At 51.8% G+C, this 17,583-nt stretch overlaps 1 protein-coding gene across 1 annotated transcript; it reads right to left on the reverse strand.

The window, feature by feature from the left end:
- Positions 1–784: 784 nt before the first annotated feature.
- Positions 785–16,394, reverse strand: BO66DRAFT_452679 (dynein heavy chain; the record flags this gene model as incomplete). The annotated part of the gene is made up of 9 exons (XM_025651950.1): positions 785–1,547; positions 1,600–13,904; positions 13,984–14,271; positions 14,767–14,791; positions 14,922–15,176; positions 15,230–15,382; positions 15,436–15,621; positions 15,738–16,185; positions 16,240–16,394. The coding sequence occupies 9 exons, from the start codon at positions 16,392–16,394 to the stop codon at positions 1,092–1,094; spliced, it is 14,271 nt and encodes a 4,756-aa protein (XP_025503444.1). The 3' UTR covers positions 785–1,091.
- Positions 16,395–17,583: the final 1,189 nt, after the last annotated feature.

Consider the following 17,583-nt stretch of genomic DNA (forward strand, 5'->3'; position numbering starts at 1 on the left):
TCTCTGTCCCGTCCCGGTCCGTGGACCCATACATACCCATACCCATACCCATACCCATACCCATACCCATACCTATACCCTCAGAAGCTATCCGACCCCCCCTTTCGAAAAGCCAGAAGTCAGGAACACGTAACACAAGCCTCACGTACCTTGACCTGACCTGACTTGACTTGCCTGACGTGACCTTTCTCGCTGGGATATCGATGTTTTGGATCTAGCCTAAGGTTGGGTTCGTGAAAATGGCTTGGTCAGCGGTTTTGTGGACTACACTGGTCTGGGGTTCATCCTGTCTTGACAACTCAGCAGAGCGTAGCGGGGGTGGAGGGTTTAGTTGATGTTTGTGGTAAAGGGGCAGGCAGGTGGGGTTGGTTTGATTTGTCTTGTCTGGTGTGGTGGCGGTGCGGTGCTTGGTTGGTGTGGTGTGGTGTGGTGTGTTGGACTTTCAGCCTTCTGGTGGGAGTGAACTTTGTTTGGTCTGACTTTGTCTGGTCGTGGAAGAAGTTGACGATGACGGTGATGATGTTGGCTTGTATCTGGTTACTTTGAATGGGTTGGGAGCTTAGGAGCTGATGGAGGGATTAGGTTCTGGCCTGGGGACTAAGTGGGTTGGGTTGATCTGATGGCTGTTGCTCTGGGAATGATCATGTGTTGTTATTTGTCGATGCAGTGTCTTGCAATTCAGTGGTGATACTGACTCCCATAGTACTAAGTTTCGTTTTCCTCCGTGGTAAACATTGATGGCTTGTTCCTGGGTGGAGCTGCAACCTACGCAACGAGTCATAGTCTTGACCTCATATTCTCTGAACGGTACAAAGTAGTATTCCGTTCACGTTCATCTAGACCGCCCATTTCCTAAACATACAATATAATATTCCGTACACGTCTAAAATACAATCAACCACCTCGATATCGATCTATTTACCCCCCTCCTCTAAAGTACCCAGTCCACGAAACAAGTAAAATAAGAAGACAAGAAAAGAAGAGACCAGACTACTCCCTCACAGAGCAGAGCAAGTCAAACATACACAATCGAATCTTCCGCTCCCCATTCGTCACAAATTCTAGGATGAGTCCCACCAAACACAGACCAATTAGGCAGACTCAATCATCAACTGCTCCCCCTCATCCAACAAAGTCGTCACCTTAGCCAGATCGGAGATCATCTTGCGGCCGTGGCCCACCAGCAGCAGCTTCTCCGCGTTCGCCGGCAGACCCAGGTAGGTCGGCGGCTCGCGCTCGGGGAGCTTGTTGACCCAGTCGACGAAGTCGCGGATGCTGGTGCCGCCGGGCAACGTCAAACTGTCGCTGGGGCTGTCGCCGACTTCCGAAACGATCTTGTGCTCGTCCTCGAAGGCGGCCGGCGTGAGGAGATTGGTCACCAGCGACTCCAGCTGCGCGAAGTCCCCTTGGTCGTCGACCTTGCCGCCGTACGTCTCCGTCACCAGGGTGCGGATCATCTCCCAGGGGAGCTTCTGCGGGGCGACGTTAGAGCGGCCCTGGGCCACGGTGTCGACCCAGTAGTCGATAATGTGCGCGGAGCATTCGTACTGTACGGGGTTAGTGTGTGAACGAGAAAGAATACACAGCAACAAAACTTACATCGCTGTCGTTAAACTCCCAGAATCCCTTCCATCCCAAGTTTGGCGCATAGCGGAGCCGTTCTTGCACAACGGCATGCAAGAAGCACAGGAGCAGGTAGACACGGGCCTTCTCGACCGGCGCCTTGGAGGCTCGGGTAGACAACGAGGACAGAGAATCCTTCATGTTGGCCCGGACACCGGCGGGCTGCTCGTACATGAGAACGCGCGAGGCACGCAGAAGATTGACCGGGATCTTGGGACTGGATTCCATCGACAGGAAGAGTCGGAAATCCCTGTGCGGCTTGAGCGACTCCAGGCGTTTCTCCAGGCTCTGCAGCCAGGACGGCGCCAGGTGGACGTTCTTGACTTGGACCCAGGTGCCGGCCGCCGCGGCGTTGCTGATCGCTTTGTCGGCGCTCTGCAGACCTTCGTTCGATCCCATGGCAATGTTCGCGCAGGTAGCGTCCATCCGCTCGACAAGGGCGTCGACCTTGTAGCTCGCGTCGAAGCCAGGGCTCGAGCTCAGGGAAATTGGCGTGGTGGCGTTGACCTGCTCGACAATGTCCTTCAGATCCGTGCTTCCCTCGAATAGTTCCCGACCAAAGACTGCCTCAATGAAGCGCTCCGCAGTGGGAACAAATCTGTCCATGCGGCATAGCTTCACCAGCAACAGTGACCGAAGCAGCTTGTCGAGGTTCTCCATGTTGTCATCCCACACAGCAGGGATGAAGTTCTCCGCTAGCTCCTCGCCGAGGAACTGGTCCCACTGCTCAGGAGAAATGCCGGGGAAGGTTGACTTGAAGATTGACATGTTGGAGATCTTGTTGAGCACTTCATCCTTGCGCTCAGTCGCTGTAGACAGATCCACGCCCTCCATTGACTCATCAAGGATCATATCGATCAGACTCTTGTCCATCGGGTAGGGCGCAGCCTGAGCAAGGAGCATAGCGAGTGTGATCCGGTCTTTCTGGATCAACCCAAGCGAGGTACGCTGATAGGTCGTAACGAACAGGTCCCGAAGGATGATCTGGACTCGCGCAGCATGGTCCTTCTCCTGAGCAAGACGCTTGTTCTGGTACAAGACGGAGTTGAAAATATCAACAAAGAACTGCAAAGAAAACTGGTAGAAATGGTTGATATGGTGAAGCTGCTCCAAGACGGCAAAAACAGCACTGCAAGAGCGAGCAATGATGCTGTAGTTGAGGGTGATATTCTCGACCTCCGTCATGACGCCTTCGGTCTCCAGCATCTTCTTCGAAATCTCAGCCGCCTCCTTCTTCAATGTCTCGAGCGTTTCGATGACATTGTCATCGTCCAAGATATTGCCGCGAGACTCGTTCAGCGCTTGAAGAAGTCGCTTTTCGAGTTGACGAAGATGAATCTTGAACTCTCCCTGCAATTTGACCAGATCGGTACGCCGGGCATCGACGTCGGGGCGCTCAAACTTCAGGACCTCGTTCAGAGACTGCGTCTGCAAGCTGCTCTGCGTGACAGTGAAATTGACAAAGGTTGTTCGGCTGCAAACATCCGGAGGGAACGAGGCAGACGGATCTCGTGTGGAGAGGAATAGTTTGAACGAGGGCGAGAAATCAATCTCTTGCTTGCCAAGTTGGATAAGCACACGACCGCCAGTCTTCTGGTACTCCTTGTTGAGGACATGGTTCAGAATGGGGTCCAGATGTTCAGCGTCCTGAATGAGAATGGGATTGCCGAAACGCAGAGCACTTTCCAATTGCTTGACAAAGGAGTCGTCCAAGAAGCTCGTAACGGTGAGTTTTCGATCCGTGCTTTCCTTCTCCAGGAACTCCGTAACACGACCAGACGGGTCAATGATGAGGGGATATCTGTTGTAGCGCTTGAGGATGATGGCGTTTTCCGTGCAAAGGTCATCAACGGGCAACGAGTGATCCTGCCAAGTCAGGCGCTCGTCGGCGTTCGACAGGTACTCAGTGATGGGGTTGTGTGGCTTGAAGCCGATGCCCGACTGCTGCAGCTGATTGACCCACTCGTCGATCATGGCTTTGCGGAACTGTTGATCGTAGAAACCAGCATAGGCAAGGAAGGCTGCTGCGATGAGCACATCACCAACGAGCGTGCTAATCTGCGTCTCGAACGATTTGCTTCCCTCCTCCCATCTAATGCGTTCCGACGAGAGACTATCCAACAAACGGACACTGCGGTCGACCTTGAATTGCACTCTTTCCATTTCCGCCTTGATAGCCTGAGTCTCGGAGATGAGTGCCGCGTATTCCTCCTTGTAGGTGGCGATACTGCTCTCAAGGTCTCTGATAGTCTTGTCGATAGTCTGGGCCTCAGCTTTGGTCTGAAGAGCTTGTTCCTCCAGCTGGTCGACTTCCTCACGGAGGGGCCCAACACGGTCCAAGATCTCGGAATAATTGACTTGTGCTTCGACCCATTGCACCAAAGGACCACAGGCCTTACTGGCGCGGTTCACTCTCTCGTAGGTGAAGTCATCCTTGGAAAGGAATTCAGCTTGCATCTTCACCCTGAGCTGCTTCGTCATCTGCTTCTCATTGTCGTAGTTCACGATGCTTGCAATAAAATCATCTTTGCGGATGATTCCCTGGATGGTCTTCCAGCTATCGGGCCTATGGCCCAGTAGAGCGCAGACAGCTTCCAGAGCAAGCCGAACACTGGCAGGGGGATTGCCCATGGACCGGACTTCGGTCAAATGCTGACGCTTGATATTGCTGACACTCTTCTGAGCCTCCAAGACGGCCGGCTCGGCTCGAGCAAGGTCGTTCAGAACGACCTCTTTCCGGAGTGCAACCTCCTTCTCCTGCTTCTCCAAGGCTGCTTGTACTTCGAGAGAGACAGTCTTACGCTGCTCGGCCTCTCGTTGATCGGCAACCATACGCTGCAGCTTTTCATTGGCTTCCGTATCTTTCTTCTCTAGCTGCGTCTTCTTCTGCGCAAGACTGGCTCGAAGATCGCGAACCTTGTCGACCGTATCGCGCAACTTCTCAAGACCCACGTTCAAATGTCTTTGCTGCTCCTCGAGGTCCTCTCGCTTCTCATTGAAAAGCTTGACATATTGGGCGACGAAATCGAGGTAGTGGCGAGGAGTCAGGTACGTAGTCCGGTCTTGTTGCTTCTGCAGGCGCTGGTTGAATCTTTGTAGCGAGTAGTGAATGTACACCATAGAGTTGACAACAGCATCCCGATGAGATGCAGGTAGGCTGAGCTCGCGATAAGCAACAGGGATGCTATCAGGGGCAACAAAGTTGGGCTTGTCCAAGTCGACCGACTGCGTGAGCTCAGAACCAACTTGGAAGAGAGCCTGGTCCGACCAGTCGCCCATCCAGTTGAGAACGCATCTGTTGAACAGCGCGGGACTTGTTGCAGCCTTGGATGACAACCCTTCCTCTGGCGGGTTCATGGTAAACACGACGTGAAGGTTCTTGACGATTTGCTGCGTGAACCACTTGTACAATTCTTCCTGGCTGTCGAGCAGAAGACCTTGCCGCTGTGCGCCCTCCTTACAGGCTGTCATCAAGGAGGAGAATTCATCACCTTCAAACAGACCCGGAACCTCGGCATTGGCAAGTAGAGTGTTCATACGTTCAAGGAAACCCGAGTCGAGGACATTTGCTTCGTCCATAATGAAACAGATCTTTTCACCCCTGCATCCTGCGCGGCGAAGAACAGTCCGGAGGTCATCGTCGAAATCTTCAGAAGAGTACTTTCCGTGCACCTTGATTTGGAACACCTTCAAACCATTCATCCAGGCTACAAAACGAGACAGCGTGGTCTTACCACTGCCGCTGACACCGATAAGAATGAGATGGCCCTGAGGCTGACGGAATACGCGGTCAATGCGCAAGGCATGCTCGAGGACATCATTGAACAGGACGAGAGGCACGTCAACTTCTTCCTCACAGAATGTCTTGAGGCGTGCCTTAACAAAGTCACGCAGGCGCTCCTGCTCAACTGGAACATAGTTCTTGGAGAGCCAGTTGGAGAACAAGATCGGGCCCTTCAATGCTTGCTCTTCGTCGATTGTGGGGAAGTTGTCAAGCGCAATACGGCGCACAGCGTCCGCAGTCCAGCTTCGTTCCTCCTCGGTAGTAAGTCGATCCTGGAAGAGACGCAATGCTTCGTGTGCCCAAATCCGAACGAGACCCTCGACAGAAAGTGTTTCAAGCGGTTTAATAGCTTCGTAAACACCACGAACCCATCTGGTAAGTTCACGCGGCGAGTAAACGTAGTGGGGTTGGATTTGAGGCGTGAACCTGGTCTGCGACTCCAGGTAGAATCGAACCATGGCCTTTGTGAGTGATTCGGAGTATCCGCGCAACAAAGGAAGAATCTTGAGGATTGCAGAGTTGAAGGTTCCATAGATCTGCATGAGGGAGATCTCTCCCGGGTAATCGACCATGATAAGAGGAGCGTGACGCAAGAAACGTTCGGCCATGGGGGTACGTCCTGCATCGGTGGGAGGGTTACAAGCGCCGACAAACTGAATGCGATCGAGGGTGACCCATGTTTTGTCTGAGGTCCTCCAGAATCCATTTTGCTCCACAAGCTGGCGAAGGAAGGAAATTGCCCGCTGGGTTCCATATCTGTCGGGAGCAGGCAAGTTGATCTCATCACAGAAGATGACCAGCCAGCGGCCAATCTGGTTTGGAGACATGACAACACCGTTAAGAGTCTTCTTATACTCACAGTACTGCTCAAAGGTCTTGATCAAGAGATCAGGAGTAGTGGCGCTAGAGAAGTTGAGGCCGACAACCTCCATATTCGGCAGCTTTCGAAGGGCAGCGAACAGTGTCATGGTTTTACCGGAACCTGGAGGACCACACAGCAACAAAGGCTTGTGCTCCGCGAGCCAGGAGTACAGAACGTCTTCATGGCGAACAGTATCCACAGTAGGAATGACCACATCAGTTTGAGTGATGGAATGCGTGTTGATCTCCACGGAGGGCACTTGTGATTGCCAGCTTGCCCACTCAGCCTTGGGCAGAGTAATATCAAAGTCGATGATAGACGACGTTCCATCAGGTGGAAGATCAGTTGTCGTCAACGCAGACACAAATTGACCAAAGGCTTTGCGGTCTGCCAGGGGGCAGTCACCTGTGAAAGACCACACAAGCGCAAGGAGAAGCTTCTTCGAAATGTAGGCTTCGATCTGCTCAGAGTCCAAGGGGAAATCAACGTGTTGGATATTGTACTCGAGAATGTTGCGACAGGCCTTGTTGAGAAGACTGAACAGAGTGTTCAGTGCACGGATACTGGTAAACTCCATGATGTGATTGTAGTTCTTAGCTTCGTCGAGAGACTTCAAGACAAGCTCATCAGTCTGCAGCAGATGTTTGAGAATATTAGAAAGCATCTCCTGCGCATCCTGAGTTTTGATGGCAGCTTGGCCCGCGGGAGCACTGTCATCGTCCAGATCCTCGAAGGTTCGGGTCCTGAGCGACTCGACATAGTTCGAGATCATCATGGAAGGAGTAACCGTGTCGTCGTTGAACCAGACCATACCGCAACGACTGACCGTCGCCAGAGTCGCGTACTTCAAGCTTTCGACTTCAAACATGATACGCACGTTGGGTGGCAGGTTGAGACGCTCTCCGTTCGGAAGTGTCAGGAGCTTGTTGTCATCCAAGACACTGTTCAAGTTCTCTACCCATTCCGGATCGACATCACCATCGAAAACAATCCAGTGACGCTTCGCGTCTTCACCTCGAAGGTTGTCCACGATCTTTCTGAGGATACCAGTGAAGAGACCGTCGGTCCATTCTCTAGTCGTCGGATCCAAGCTCCCGTATAGTGCCTCCTTGGACATGACCTTGGAGTCAATAATGTGAGAAACGCTCTCGACATTTTCGATGCGCTGAAGAGCCTGCAGCAGAATCTTCCATGCAGCAGATTTACCAGACCCCGACTTACCCACCATCATCACACCGTGATGAATACTCTGGATCTGGAAGAGCTGCAGGGCCTTTGTAATCCACATCTCGCTGTCGACATAGTGTTGCTCGTTGGCGATTTCACGAGCGGCTGCAGTGAGCTTTTCATAGTTGGCAGGCACGTATTCGACTCCTGCGAAGTCTTGCCTTTGGATATCCAGCATTCTGTCGACATCCTCACGAACCAGCTTCGGGGCAATCGTTTCGCGCAGACTCTGGACAATGATCTGCGGCTCAATGATCTCATCAGGCCCCAGATCACCACCCGAGTTGGCTATTCTGGTACGCTTGAGACCTCCTGAACTGACCAAGACACTCTTGAGGGCACGAAGACCGAAGTCGTAGTGAGCCTGCTTGGACAACTGCGAGGAACAGTGGTCGAAGAAGGGAACGGTCTGTTTCGACAGACGCTTGGCTTGCTTGAAGCCCTGGGAGAAAAGCATCACCTCCGTGATCAATTCCTTGTCTGGCTTGGACATAGCCACGCTCCGGAAGAGTTTCTTCAAGTTGTCTGGGAGGTTGGAACGTCCCGCATATCCAGGGTTCATGGTGATGAAGATACCAGTGTTGGGGTTGACGGAGAGACGTCTACCGACCAGCTCTATCTGGGCCTTTTCGTCATCTTCACCTGTCCGAAGACCGATCTGGATATTCTGAATCTGCTGAGACACGGCCGACAGGATTCTCTCTTCGAGACGGTTGAACTCGTCAAAACAACCCCAGGCACCGACCTGACAGATACCCAGGAAGATGCGACCCATGGCCTGGAAATCGAAAGTGTCGTCACAGCAGAAAACGAGAGTGAATCTTCCGAGCTGGAGACCAAGTGCTTTAACTGACTCAGTCTTTCCGGTACCGGCGGGACCATAAGGAGAACCTCCCAGTCTTTGACACAGAGCCTGGGTGAGGGTGAGGAAACAACGATCGGTAAGAGGAGTGCGGACAAGCCGTTCAGGAACACCCAGATATTCGAAACCATAGTTCAGCTTAGCATTAGCCATGTGAACATACAATCTCTGGAGGAAGTCTCCTTCAGGATGGTAGACGTAGCGCATCTGAAGGAGCCATAAGTAGTGGGTCGGTGTGGAAGCATTCATGGAGATGAGTTTAGAGATGACATCTCGCTGGTGGACGAATTCCGTGATCATGTGCTCACACTTCTTTCTGGTGATTCCATCCAAATCGCCAAGGACCGTGGCGGCCAACAGCTCCAATACTCGGACTTGAGACTCAAACAATGCGGGAAGATTGCTTCCGCCGCCCTCCAAGGATCTCTGAACAGCACTGGTCCACACAACCTGACTGGCAAGAACCACGATTTGTGCGGGATAGTTGGCCAGGAAATCATTAAAGGCAGTGTGATCAACTTCTGGGGCATTGTAGAGCGGTTCAAATTGTTCCACCGCTTCCGCCAGAAGCTCGGCAAGGGTCAGCTTCATGTTGCTCTCAATAGCACTGAGCCAGTCGTTGATCCGAGGCGTCTTGACCAGGTTGATCTCCTTCTTGAGTCGAACCTCCTCACCTTCCTTGGAGGTAAAACCAATGATGTTGTTATCATCGTCCATCAAAACACCCGAGAGACCAGCGAACATCTTCTTGAAGTGTTTCGCGACGCGGAAAATGTCGTTGGAGTTACCAATGATCTCAAGCAGATCCTCATCACCAACGAAGTAGAAACGAGGGAAGGACACACGCTCCCGCTCGAGATACTCTCCCAGAGCCTTTTGGATCTTGTTCAGCAGCTCAGCCAAACGTTCGAGAGACTTCTGTACACCATTGATAGCGAGTACATCCAGCACGAAGGGCGACTTGTAGACCTTCTTCATGACGGCGAAGAATTCAGAATTGATGTTCTGGAAGCGACTAGATTCAAGTGGCAGCAGGTGCTTGATATCTGCATTACCAGTAAAAACCCCTTCAAGGTAAACCCACTGTCTTTGAACATCAATCCAGACGTCAAAAAGAACATGAACTCTGTTAAGCTTGTCCTCCCAAGAGGAAGCTTCCTCCTCGAATTCCTTGTAGTAAGGAGAATGCTTCATTGCCTGGAGAGAGTTCAAATTCTCGCTACATTTGGCAAACAAGTCGTCGAAGCCACGAATGAGACGGCATTTGTTCTGATAGTTGACAAGGTCGAGGGAGTAGTTTTGCCATGTTTCGCGGACCGACTTCAGGAACTCTTCGAGGGCCATCTCACCCTGTGCTTGAGCAATGATATTACGGATGATTGTCTCGCTAACCGCAAGCTGAAGATCCCACACATCTCCGAGAGTCAGAGAAACGAGTGAGAACCTCTTGCCGGGTTTCAATGCCTTGTAGATCTTGTGCCAATGTCTCTCGCGAACGGCCTCAGATTTCATATCCGAGAGCAAGGGGTTCACTTTGAGAAGCTGGCGAAGCACGTTCTGGATGTGTTCGAAGGCTGCGTATTGGCGCATGCGACTAGGCATCTCCTTTGTCATCTTGATCAATCCATCAATGGATTGACGAAGTTTTCTCGGCTGAACACTAGTCCAGAGCATGTCCCTCAGGTCGTTAAGGCTCTTCCAGATGGTCGACAGAGCTGCCCAGACAGACATGAAATCTTGCACCTCTTCCAAAATGGCGGGTAACGCAGACTCTACGCCCGCTGGAAGGTCGAGAGCCTCCTTCGCTTTCGAAACCATCTCATACTCGGACTGCAGAGACTCGAGACGAGACTGGAACGAGCTCAGTGTGCGAGACGCTTCTTCGGGCGGAATTGTACCAGACACGGGCTTCTCTTCGTTCCACTGGCTGATGACTTCCGTGATTTTGTCGCCAATGACCTTATCTTCGGCCGCAATCTTCGCACGCAGTCCTTCGGTTTGGTCCTGGACGATCTTGCTCTTCCGCGCAAGGAGCTCGTTCAAGGCTGCCCATTCGCCATCAACGTTTTCAACGTGAAGCCAATCGCTGGGGAACTGATAGCGCTGACGAGCAAGTGTGGCTTGACCTTGACGGAAAAGATCGACCTCTGGTTCCCAAACCTTGGCTTTGCGCTTGCACTGCTGAACAATTGTAATGAAAGAAACAGCGTGGGCCGTAGAGGCTGCCTCCAAAGTTTGTCCTTCCAGGTCCCTGCGGGCAGCAGCGATCTCAGAATGAATCTCCCTCATTCGGCCTCCAAGCTTAGATCCGAACTTGAGCAGGATCTCATGCTGCCATTGATCATACTTGGAATTCACTCGCGTCTGGACTTGTTCGTAGTCAATCTTAATGTTGCCGAATGACCGGCTCACTTCCGAGGTATCGAAGGTAGCACGGCTCTTTCGAATCTCTTGGAGGAGTTGCAACCATTGAGACAGGTCATCACCAAGAATGTCATAGACTTGTTCTGACTGCAAGTCCCAGAGGGACTGGAATTGCAGCCATTTTTCCACGTACGCCGAAACATCCTTCAGTCTCGACTCAATGGCAATGTAGACCTGGTTTAATTCATTGGTGCAGTGTTGGGGAAGAGTAGCGAAGCATGCCTCAGAGAGCTGAATCTTCTGCACATCGATTGAAATCTGGTATCTAGACGACTTAATCTTCTCAAGATTGCAGATAACACCAAGCCAGTTGTCAAAATGAGCGAACCAGCTGGCACGGGCATACTGCAGAGGTGGATCAAGGTGGAGAACCTGGTTGCGCATGGAGATCTCGTGTACGAGGCCGGGGAACTCGATGCTGTACAAAGAAGCTTCGTTCTCACCGGTCTGTACTCTACTGGAGATTTGCATGGTGTGATGACTGTCCGTTGCGTCCTGGAAAGAGAGAATCCATTCGCGTATGGCGCGATGAAGGCGCTCGCGCAGAATTAATTCAATCTTGTGGTTCAGATTGGCGACCCAGTATCCCAGGTTCACATAGTTCTCTAAGTTCAGCTTGTCGACTGCGACCTGAATAGCATCCAGGCGTTGTCTAAATGCAGTAGCATCATAAGGGCAGGTCTTCAGCTCATGAATTGCCTTCTGGATAATTTCATTGATTGAAGCCAGGACCGCTGTCTTGGACTGAAGTACGGATGCTGACCCAGCGAACTCACGGACGAACTGAACATGCTTGCTTTCTCCCCTAGTTGGAATGGCCGTCTCAATGGCTCCGTTAGCCAACGCAGACTGTTTAACATGGAGCTCATATGAGTGGACAAACGATTCCCATCGTAGGGGAACACCCTTGATGATCATGGTTTGAGCGTCGTTCACGTATCCATTCAACAGGATTGCAACATCGGTCATGGTCATAATCGAGCGATTTGTTTGTAGCAGGGTGCGGACACTCTCCATCAGGCTGATGGCATACGGGTAGACGCGCTTGGCTTCTTTGGAAATGTTGCTGACCGCATGGGGAACTTGGAAATTAAGCCAGATAAGGTTTCTTACTTCCTTAAACAAGGCAATGATCTGAGCATCAAAATTGACAGTAAGTTCCAGCGTGTTTCCAGCAGCACGGTTGCGCACAATGTTGAACAGGCGGCCCGAAATGGTGATGTGCCGCCGTTGTACATCGTGGAGCCAAGACTCAAAGACCGGGCGCGTATCCAGTTTCTTGCGGAACAGATTACTCTCAGCCTGGAGCTTCTGCCCCTCAGAATGAAGGTGCCAATCTTCTCCAAGCACGTTCTCAACTTTGCGCATGTATCCGTCTAATTGACGCTCAATCTGCCGCGCCCAAACAATGGCACCGGCAACAGGGGGCATATCGCGCAATTGCGCCATTGCATGTGCTTCTGAGTGACCATATTGTTGCTTGAAACGCTCATGCAAGGATGAGATATCTTGCTTGACGTTTTCAATGAGTTGAGTCTGGTACTCGCCGATAGCACCCCGGATTTTAGGGCGGACGAGAAGAGCATTAAATTTGGAGAAGACACGGAACATCTCATTGGCGTTCTTTGCAGTTGCCAGACGGTCTCGAAGACGGGCTATGATAGAGTTCTCGACACGGGACGTACGCTCATTGTAAGCGATCTCTTCTTTAATCCACTGCTGGGTGCCAGAAGGAGAGACATCCAACACGTCAACATTCTTCAGGGCTGCGTAAGCTTGAGCGACTTCTTCAACAGCGTCAACGTCGCCAATCTCCTCGACAATGACGGCTCCATCAGAACCAGCTCCGGCAACCGCATCCCCAGCAGAAGTTGTCTTTGGACCGAGGACGTTCACGATTGTGCGTTGAAGCTGCTCATGATTGACTCTGAAGGTATTAATATACTTCAATCGTTCTTGGGTCTTCTCGTGGCGCGCGGCGATCTTGATCGGAATGAACTTCTCATTTCGGCGTCGAGTAGACTCACGAGCGACATTGGTGAACTCTTTCAAATTTTCATCCCAGGTTCGCCAGATGGCGCCGGCCGTCTTCATCAATGATCGGAACTCACGGTAATCGAGATGGAGGATAGTAGGGCCGTGTAGAAGGGAATGGATCACGTTGTCAAGGTCTCCAGAGATAGCTTCCACCAAGGAAAGTGCGCGCTTAATGGGATAGGGGCAGATCTTCAACTTCTTGTTCAGATGGTTGAAGATCAAGTTCAGGGATTCCTGGACTTTCTGCAACGTGGTTGCGGACAGCAACTCATCCAGGGGAAAGTCCCGCATAAGCTGGTTGTATTTCTGAACCAAATCGGTTGCCTCGCGCAAGCCCGTGTCCGCGACGAAACTGAGAGTCGCTTGATAACGTTTCGCATGGCGCAAGATGTCCATCGTCAACTGAACGCCGTCGCCGCGCAGTTGAGCTTCGATACCTTCGAGAGCAGTTTCCATCGACAGCCAGAAGCTGATCTCTTGAGCTGCGGACCCGCTATCGGCATCACGAGACATCTTGGTGATGGTCTGAATCGACCGAATCCAGCCGTTGACGTTGTTCTGGATACTGTTGATGAAAGCGCTGCTCTCCAGTATCGTCGGGCTGATCAGCTCCACCGAAGGCCTGACTCCGCGCTTTTCTGCCTCGAGCAGCGCCCCCTGGACCACCTCATGAAGCGGCAGATGCAAGGCGGGGATCTCGACATTCTGCTGCAAATGCTGAAACGCGAGTTCCAGCTCCGCGAATTTCTTCTTGGTGCCAGGGACCCCGGTCTTCACCTCCGTATCCGTCCGGGGCTTTGCTCCACTAGCGACGTCCTGGGTGCGGCTATGAGCTTCGAAGTAAGGGCTGAGCGCGTGGCGAAGCAGCAGGTGTAGGATCTCGTAGGGTGAAAGGGCGTTGCTCTGCTGAGTCGGATCGGTACTCAAGGAAGCGACACCCGGAAGGTTGAGCACCTGGATCTGCGACGAGATGGGGAGCGAGGGATCGATGGCCGAGGGCCGCTTGATGAAGGCGACGGAGGCGACGGTTGTCGGGGCGGACGAGATTTCGGCGGCGAGGCTGTACACGTACTGGCTTGACGATTCTGCGCAATTTGAAGATAATGGATTAGCTAGAGTTGATCGCAAAAGCAGCATGGTGTCTGTCCCAGGAGGAGTAGGTACCCTCGTCAACGTCGGCCCCGTTGGCCTCTCCAGCGGCCACCAGGTCCTTCTGCACATAGAGAGCGACCTGCGACTCTGAGGCAAACCGGGTGCAGCGCTGCACAGTCTCATTGTACTTGGCCTCGGATAGCAAGCTGCCGGTGCTTTCCAGCTCAGTTCTCAGAGCGCCGAGAGTCACCTCCAACACACCGATCAAATACTGAATGACAGCACTTGGATCCACCAAAGCTGTCGTCTGCGCCGATGGCGGGGCCCCGTTTGAGACCTCCGCACTGGCAACCTCCATATCTGTAACGCCTTATGTACAACGATGCGCGAATGTCATAGAGGTTGTAGGATGGGTTTCGTTCTTGCTGTTAGATTCGGGAGAAAGAGGAGCCGGGGGGGGGGAGCAGCGGGAGAAGATGCGGATTTGTTGACACCAGAAAGTCGCGGTATCGGTTCGGGTGCGCGGGATCAAACCAAGCTCTAGGTATAACTAGTCGGAACTTGGAAGACCACGGCAGAAAAGAGAGCAATCGAATGAATGAAGCGAGCTGAAAGTGAGGAAATGAAATGAGAAGCTGTATGTTCAGGGGTTCATAAAAGGGCTTTGTAGGTAGTATGATAACACCAAAGATCTTCCGATCGGGCTTTCAGTTTAGTTGTGGTTCCAGGCACTTTTTTTCCCAACCAGCGGACGCGGGTTGGAGAACAACAGACCGTTCAGTCAGTCAGTCAGGGGGCATGCCTGCCACCTTCCCTGTTTAAGACTAGCCGCTCCGTGCCCCAGCTCTTGCCTACCACGGATCTGCACGCCCAGTCTAGACTACCTACGGAGTACGGAGTACACCACCACATCAACTATCCATTGAACATTTTGTCGACTGATTTGACTTCATAAAGCACATCATCTCTCATATCGCTGTTCCAATTTCCTGGTCCGCCGCATCACACACCTCCCGACAATCACAGTTATATTTCTCGCGGAACTCCAACCGCGTCATTCCCTCCAGAGCCGCCAATGCCCTCTCGCTAGCCTTGACTTTGGCGTAGCGACTAGACGACGACATACCCTCGGCAATGACCACATCATGCACAAAGACTGCTGCCAGCACACTTGCTTGAGTCCCGTCGGCGCCGGGCAGCTCTCCAGCTTTCAGGCAGTAGTTCAAGCAACCATACTCATTTCCCAGTCGGTTGTGGAGGAACGTCTAGCCGAGGTCAGTCATCACCTCAAATTAACAAGTAAGGAAGTGGCTCCTACGGTTGGATGCTTCTTAGCAAATGTGTCGTAGATGGCCATGTCCTCGAAATAGGGCTGGACAAAGCGACGGAAGAAGTCTTCAACCACCTCGAAGTCAAAGCTCGAGTCAACGAAGATGGCTCCCAAGTAGGCCTCGACCATATCCGGTAAGCACTAGACAGTCAAATTAGCCTGGTTCGGTACATCTGGATTAGACATCTCTCTACCTTCGGAGGATCGTTAGCATCAACCCAGTAATCTACTGCACCTTTGCTATCACTCTCCGCAATCTGAATTGCTTGCGCATAAAGAGTGATTTGTGACTGTAAAGGGTTGCTAAAATGTTTCAAGTGCGTGTGAAGGCCCAGCTTAACCGCTAAGGCACCGAGGTACTTGTTGGACACCATCGCCATCTGTAGCTCAATTGTCAATAACATTCTTGCAATTTTCAAGGTGGTCCCACCTTATGCTCGGTGAGCCACTGAGGATCTCGATCTGGGAAACGGTGGAATATATTCTCGACACAGACCATGTCAAGCAAAGCGTCTCCAAGAAACTCCAGTCGCTGGTAGCAGGGAACCTTAGCCCAAGCGGAGGGCAGGGAAGGGTGCGTGAACGCGGATCGCAAGAGCCGGGGATACTTGAAACTGTAACCGAGCTTCTCCTCGACCTGTCGGGCCAAATCAAGCTCGAAACCATCAGGGGTCTGGACTTGATATCTAGGCATGCTGTATAGACTCTGGTAGTCCCTCCAGGAGGTAACTTTGTGGCTCGCATCGTCTACTAGAGCAGTCACTGCTTTTACTGCCATGTCAAATCGATGCTGGGGTCCCCCGGTGAGCAGAGATGCTCCGATCAACGCCTCACAGACATCGGCGATGGTCTTCTCTCCGAGTGCATGTTTACTTTCCGAGCTCATCTGCTTGCTGTGGTCCTTTCCCCGCAAGAGGCTCAAGCCATCAGGATACCATGTGTGTCTTTAGTAGTTGTTAGTGAATTATGTCCAGCTAATATGTCTAGGGGCTTCATACCGAGAGAAACCTTGAGTCCTAATATACTTGTAGAGTTCCTTCTGTACCGCAGTGTTGAATAGGTTCCTGTTACAGACAAGACACATTCGGCTGACATGGTAGTCGAATTCGTCATCGTCTGGGTTTTGTGAGAAAAGAGCAATAGAGGTAGCCATCTTGAGAAAGCAGTCCCCAAGAAACTCGAGGCGCTCGTAGTTCTTCCCCATACCCCTTTGTACGTGAAGTTGCTGGGCTCGATGCTCCTCTGTGTTATCAGAATCCTTGGTTAAAGCCTCGAGCGCAAACTTAAGTTTGATCGTAAGATCTAACCCGGCGCAAGCTTCCAGGGTTATCAGATACGAGTTCATCCTGGATATAATGGCAGGAAAAGCCAGACATGAGGCTGCTACAGAAGCAGGAATCTTGTTATGGTCAGTTCGGAGAGCAGCTGACAATGGGGCAATATAAGTCACGAACAGCGGAGATCTTTAGTGGCTCTACGCAAATATAACACCTCGTTTCGACGTCTCTTTCTGCATCCGTCATTTTATCCAACAGGTTTCTGCGAAGGCGAACTAACTCCGCTTTCAAGACAGGCTGGTTCCAATCGCAACCCGAGAGGAATTTGGCACGCGAGTTCTTCGAAAGACTAGTGCTGTAATTCATGATATCGCTCATGTACCTGCGCCGTGCCACGAAAGGAGGTGGGGGGTCTGAGGGGTGTAGAGTTTTCTCAACCGCAAGAGTGAAGTATCTGCATGCTCCGTTCCAGTTATCGAAGACCAGGCGATCGTGCAGATAAGTTGGATTTGCATTGCTTGGGACCGGCAAAGTCTCGTTCTTATACACGTGGATCAGTGTCTTCCAATCAACCAAGTCCCTGGGGCTGGTGTCTCGATCTGGAATTACTTGTAAATGTGTCGGTCCTAGCCAATATGTCATCCTCTCGGGTTGGTAGCCATAGGTCTTGTGGAAGATATCACCGAACACTCGAAGGAAGAATGTCGTAAAATGTTGCAGCTCCATCTTGGAGATTGTGAGCTGTTCTTCCAAAGGAACTAGATGCACAATCGTCTCTATATCCTCATCTAGATAGATGGGAAATGCTGGAAACTCGGGAAGGGGGTTCCTAGTTAGCAACAAGAGACTTGCATGTTGTCTTGTTAGCGGACCGGAAGGTTCCAACAGGATTACAGTGATGTAAAGACTACTTGGATGCTCGCCTCTTTTGTCTTCCCAGAATGACGGTTTAACTATCATGTCGTACTGGCTAGTCTGCTTGGAGGTTATGGCAAGCTTGGCATTCCTCATCGCAGGCAAGCGACAGTGGAACATTGACTTGAAGTGATTGTCGAGCAACCCAGC

This window comes from Aspergillus aculeatinus, assembly GCF_003184765.1.
Source record: "Aspergillus aculeatinus CBS 121060 unplaced genomic scaffold BO66scaffold_27, whole genome shotgun sequence".
NCBI classification, from domain to species: domain Eukaryota; kingdom Fungi; phylum Ascomycota; class Eurotiomycetes; order Eurotiales; family Aspergillaceae; genus Aspergillus; species Aspergillus aculeatinus.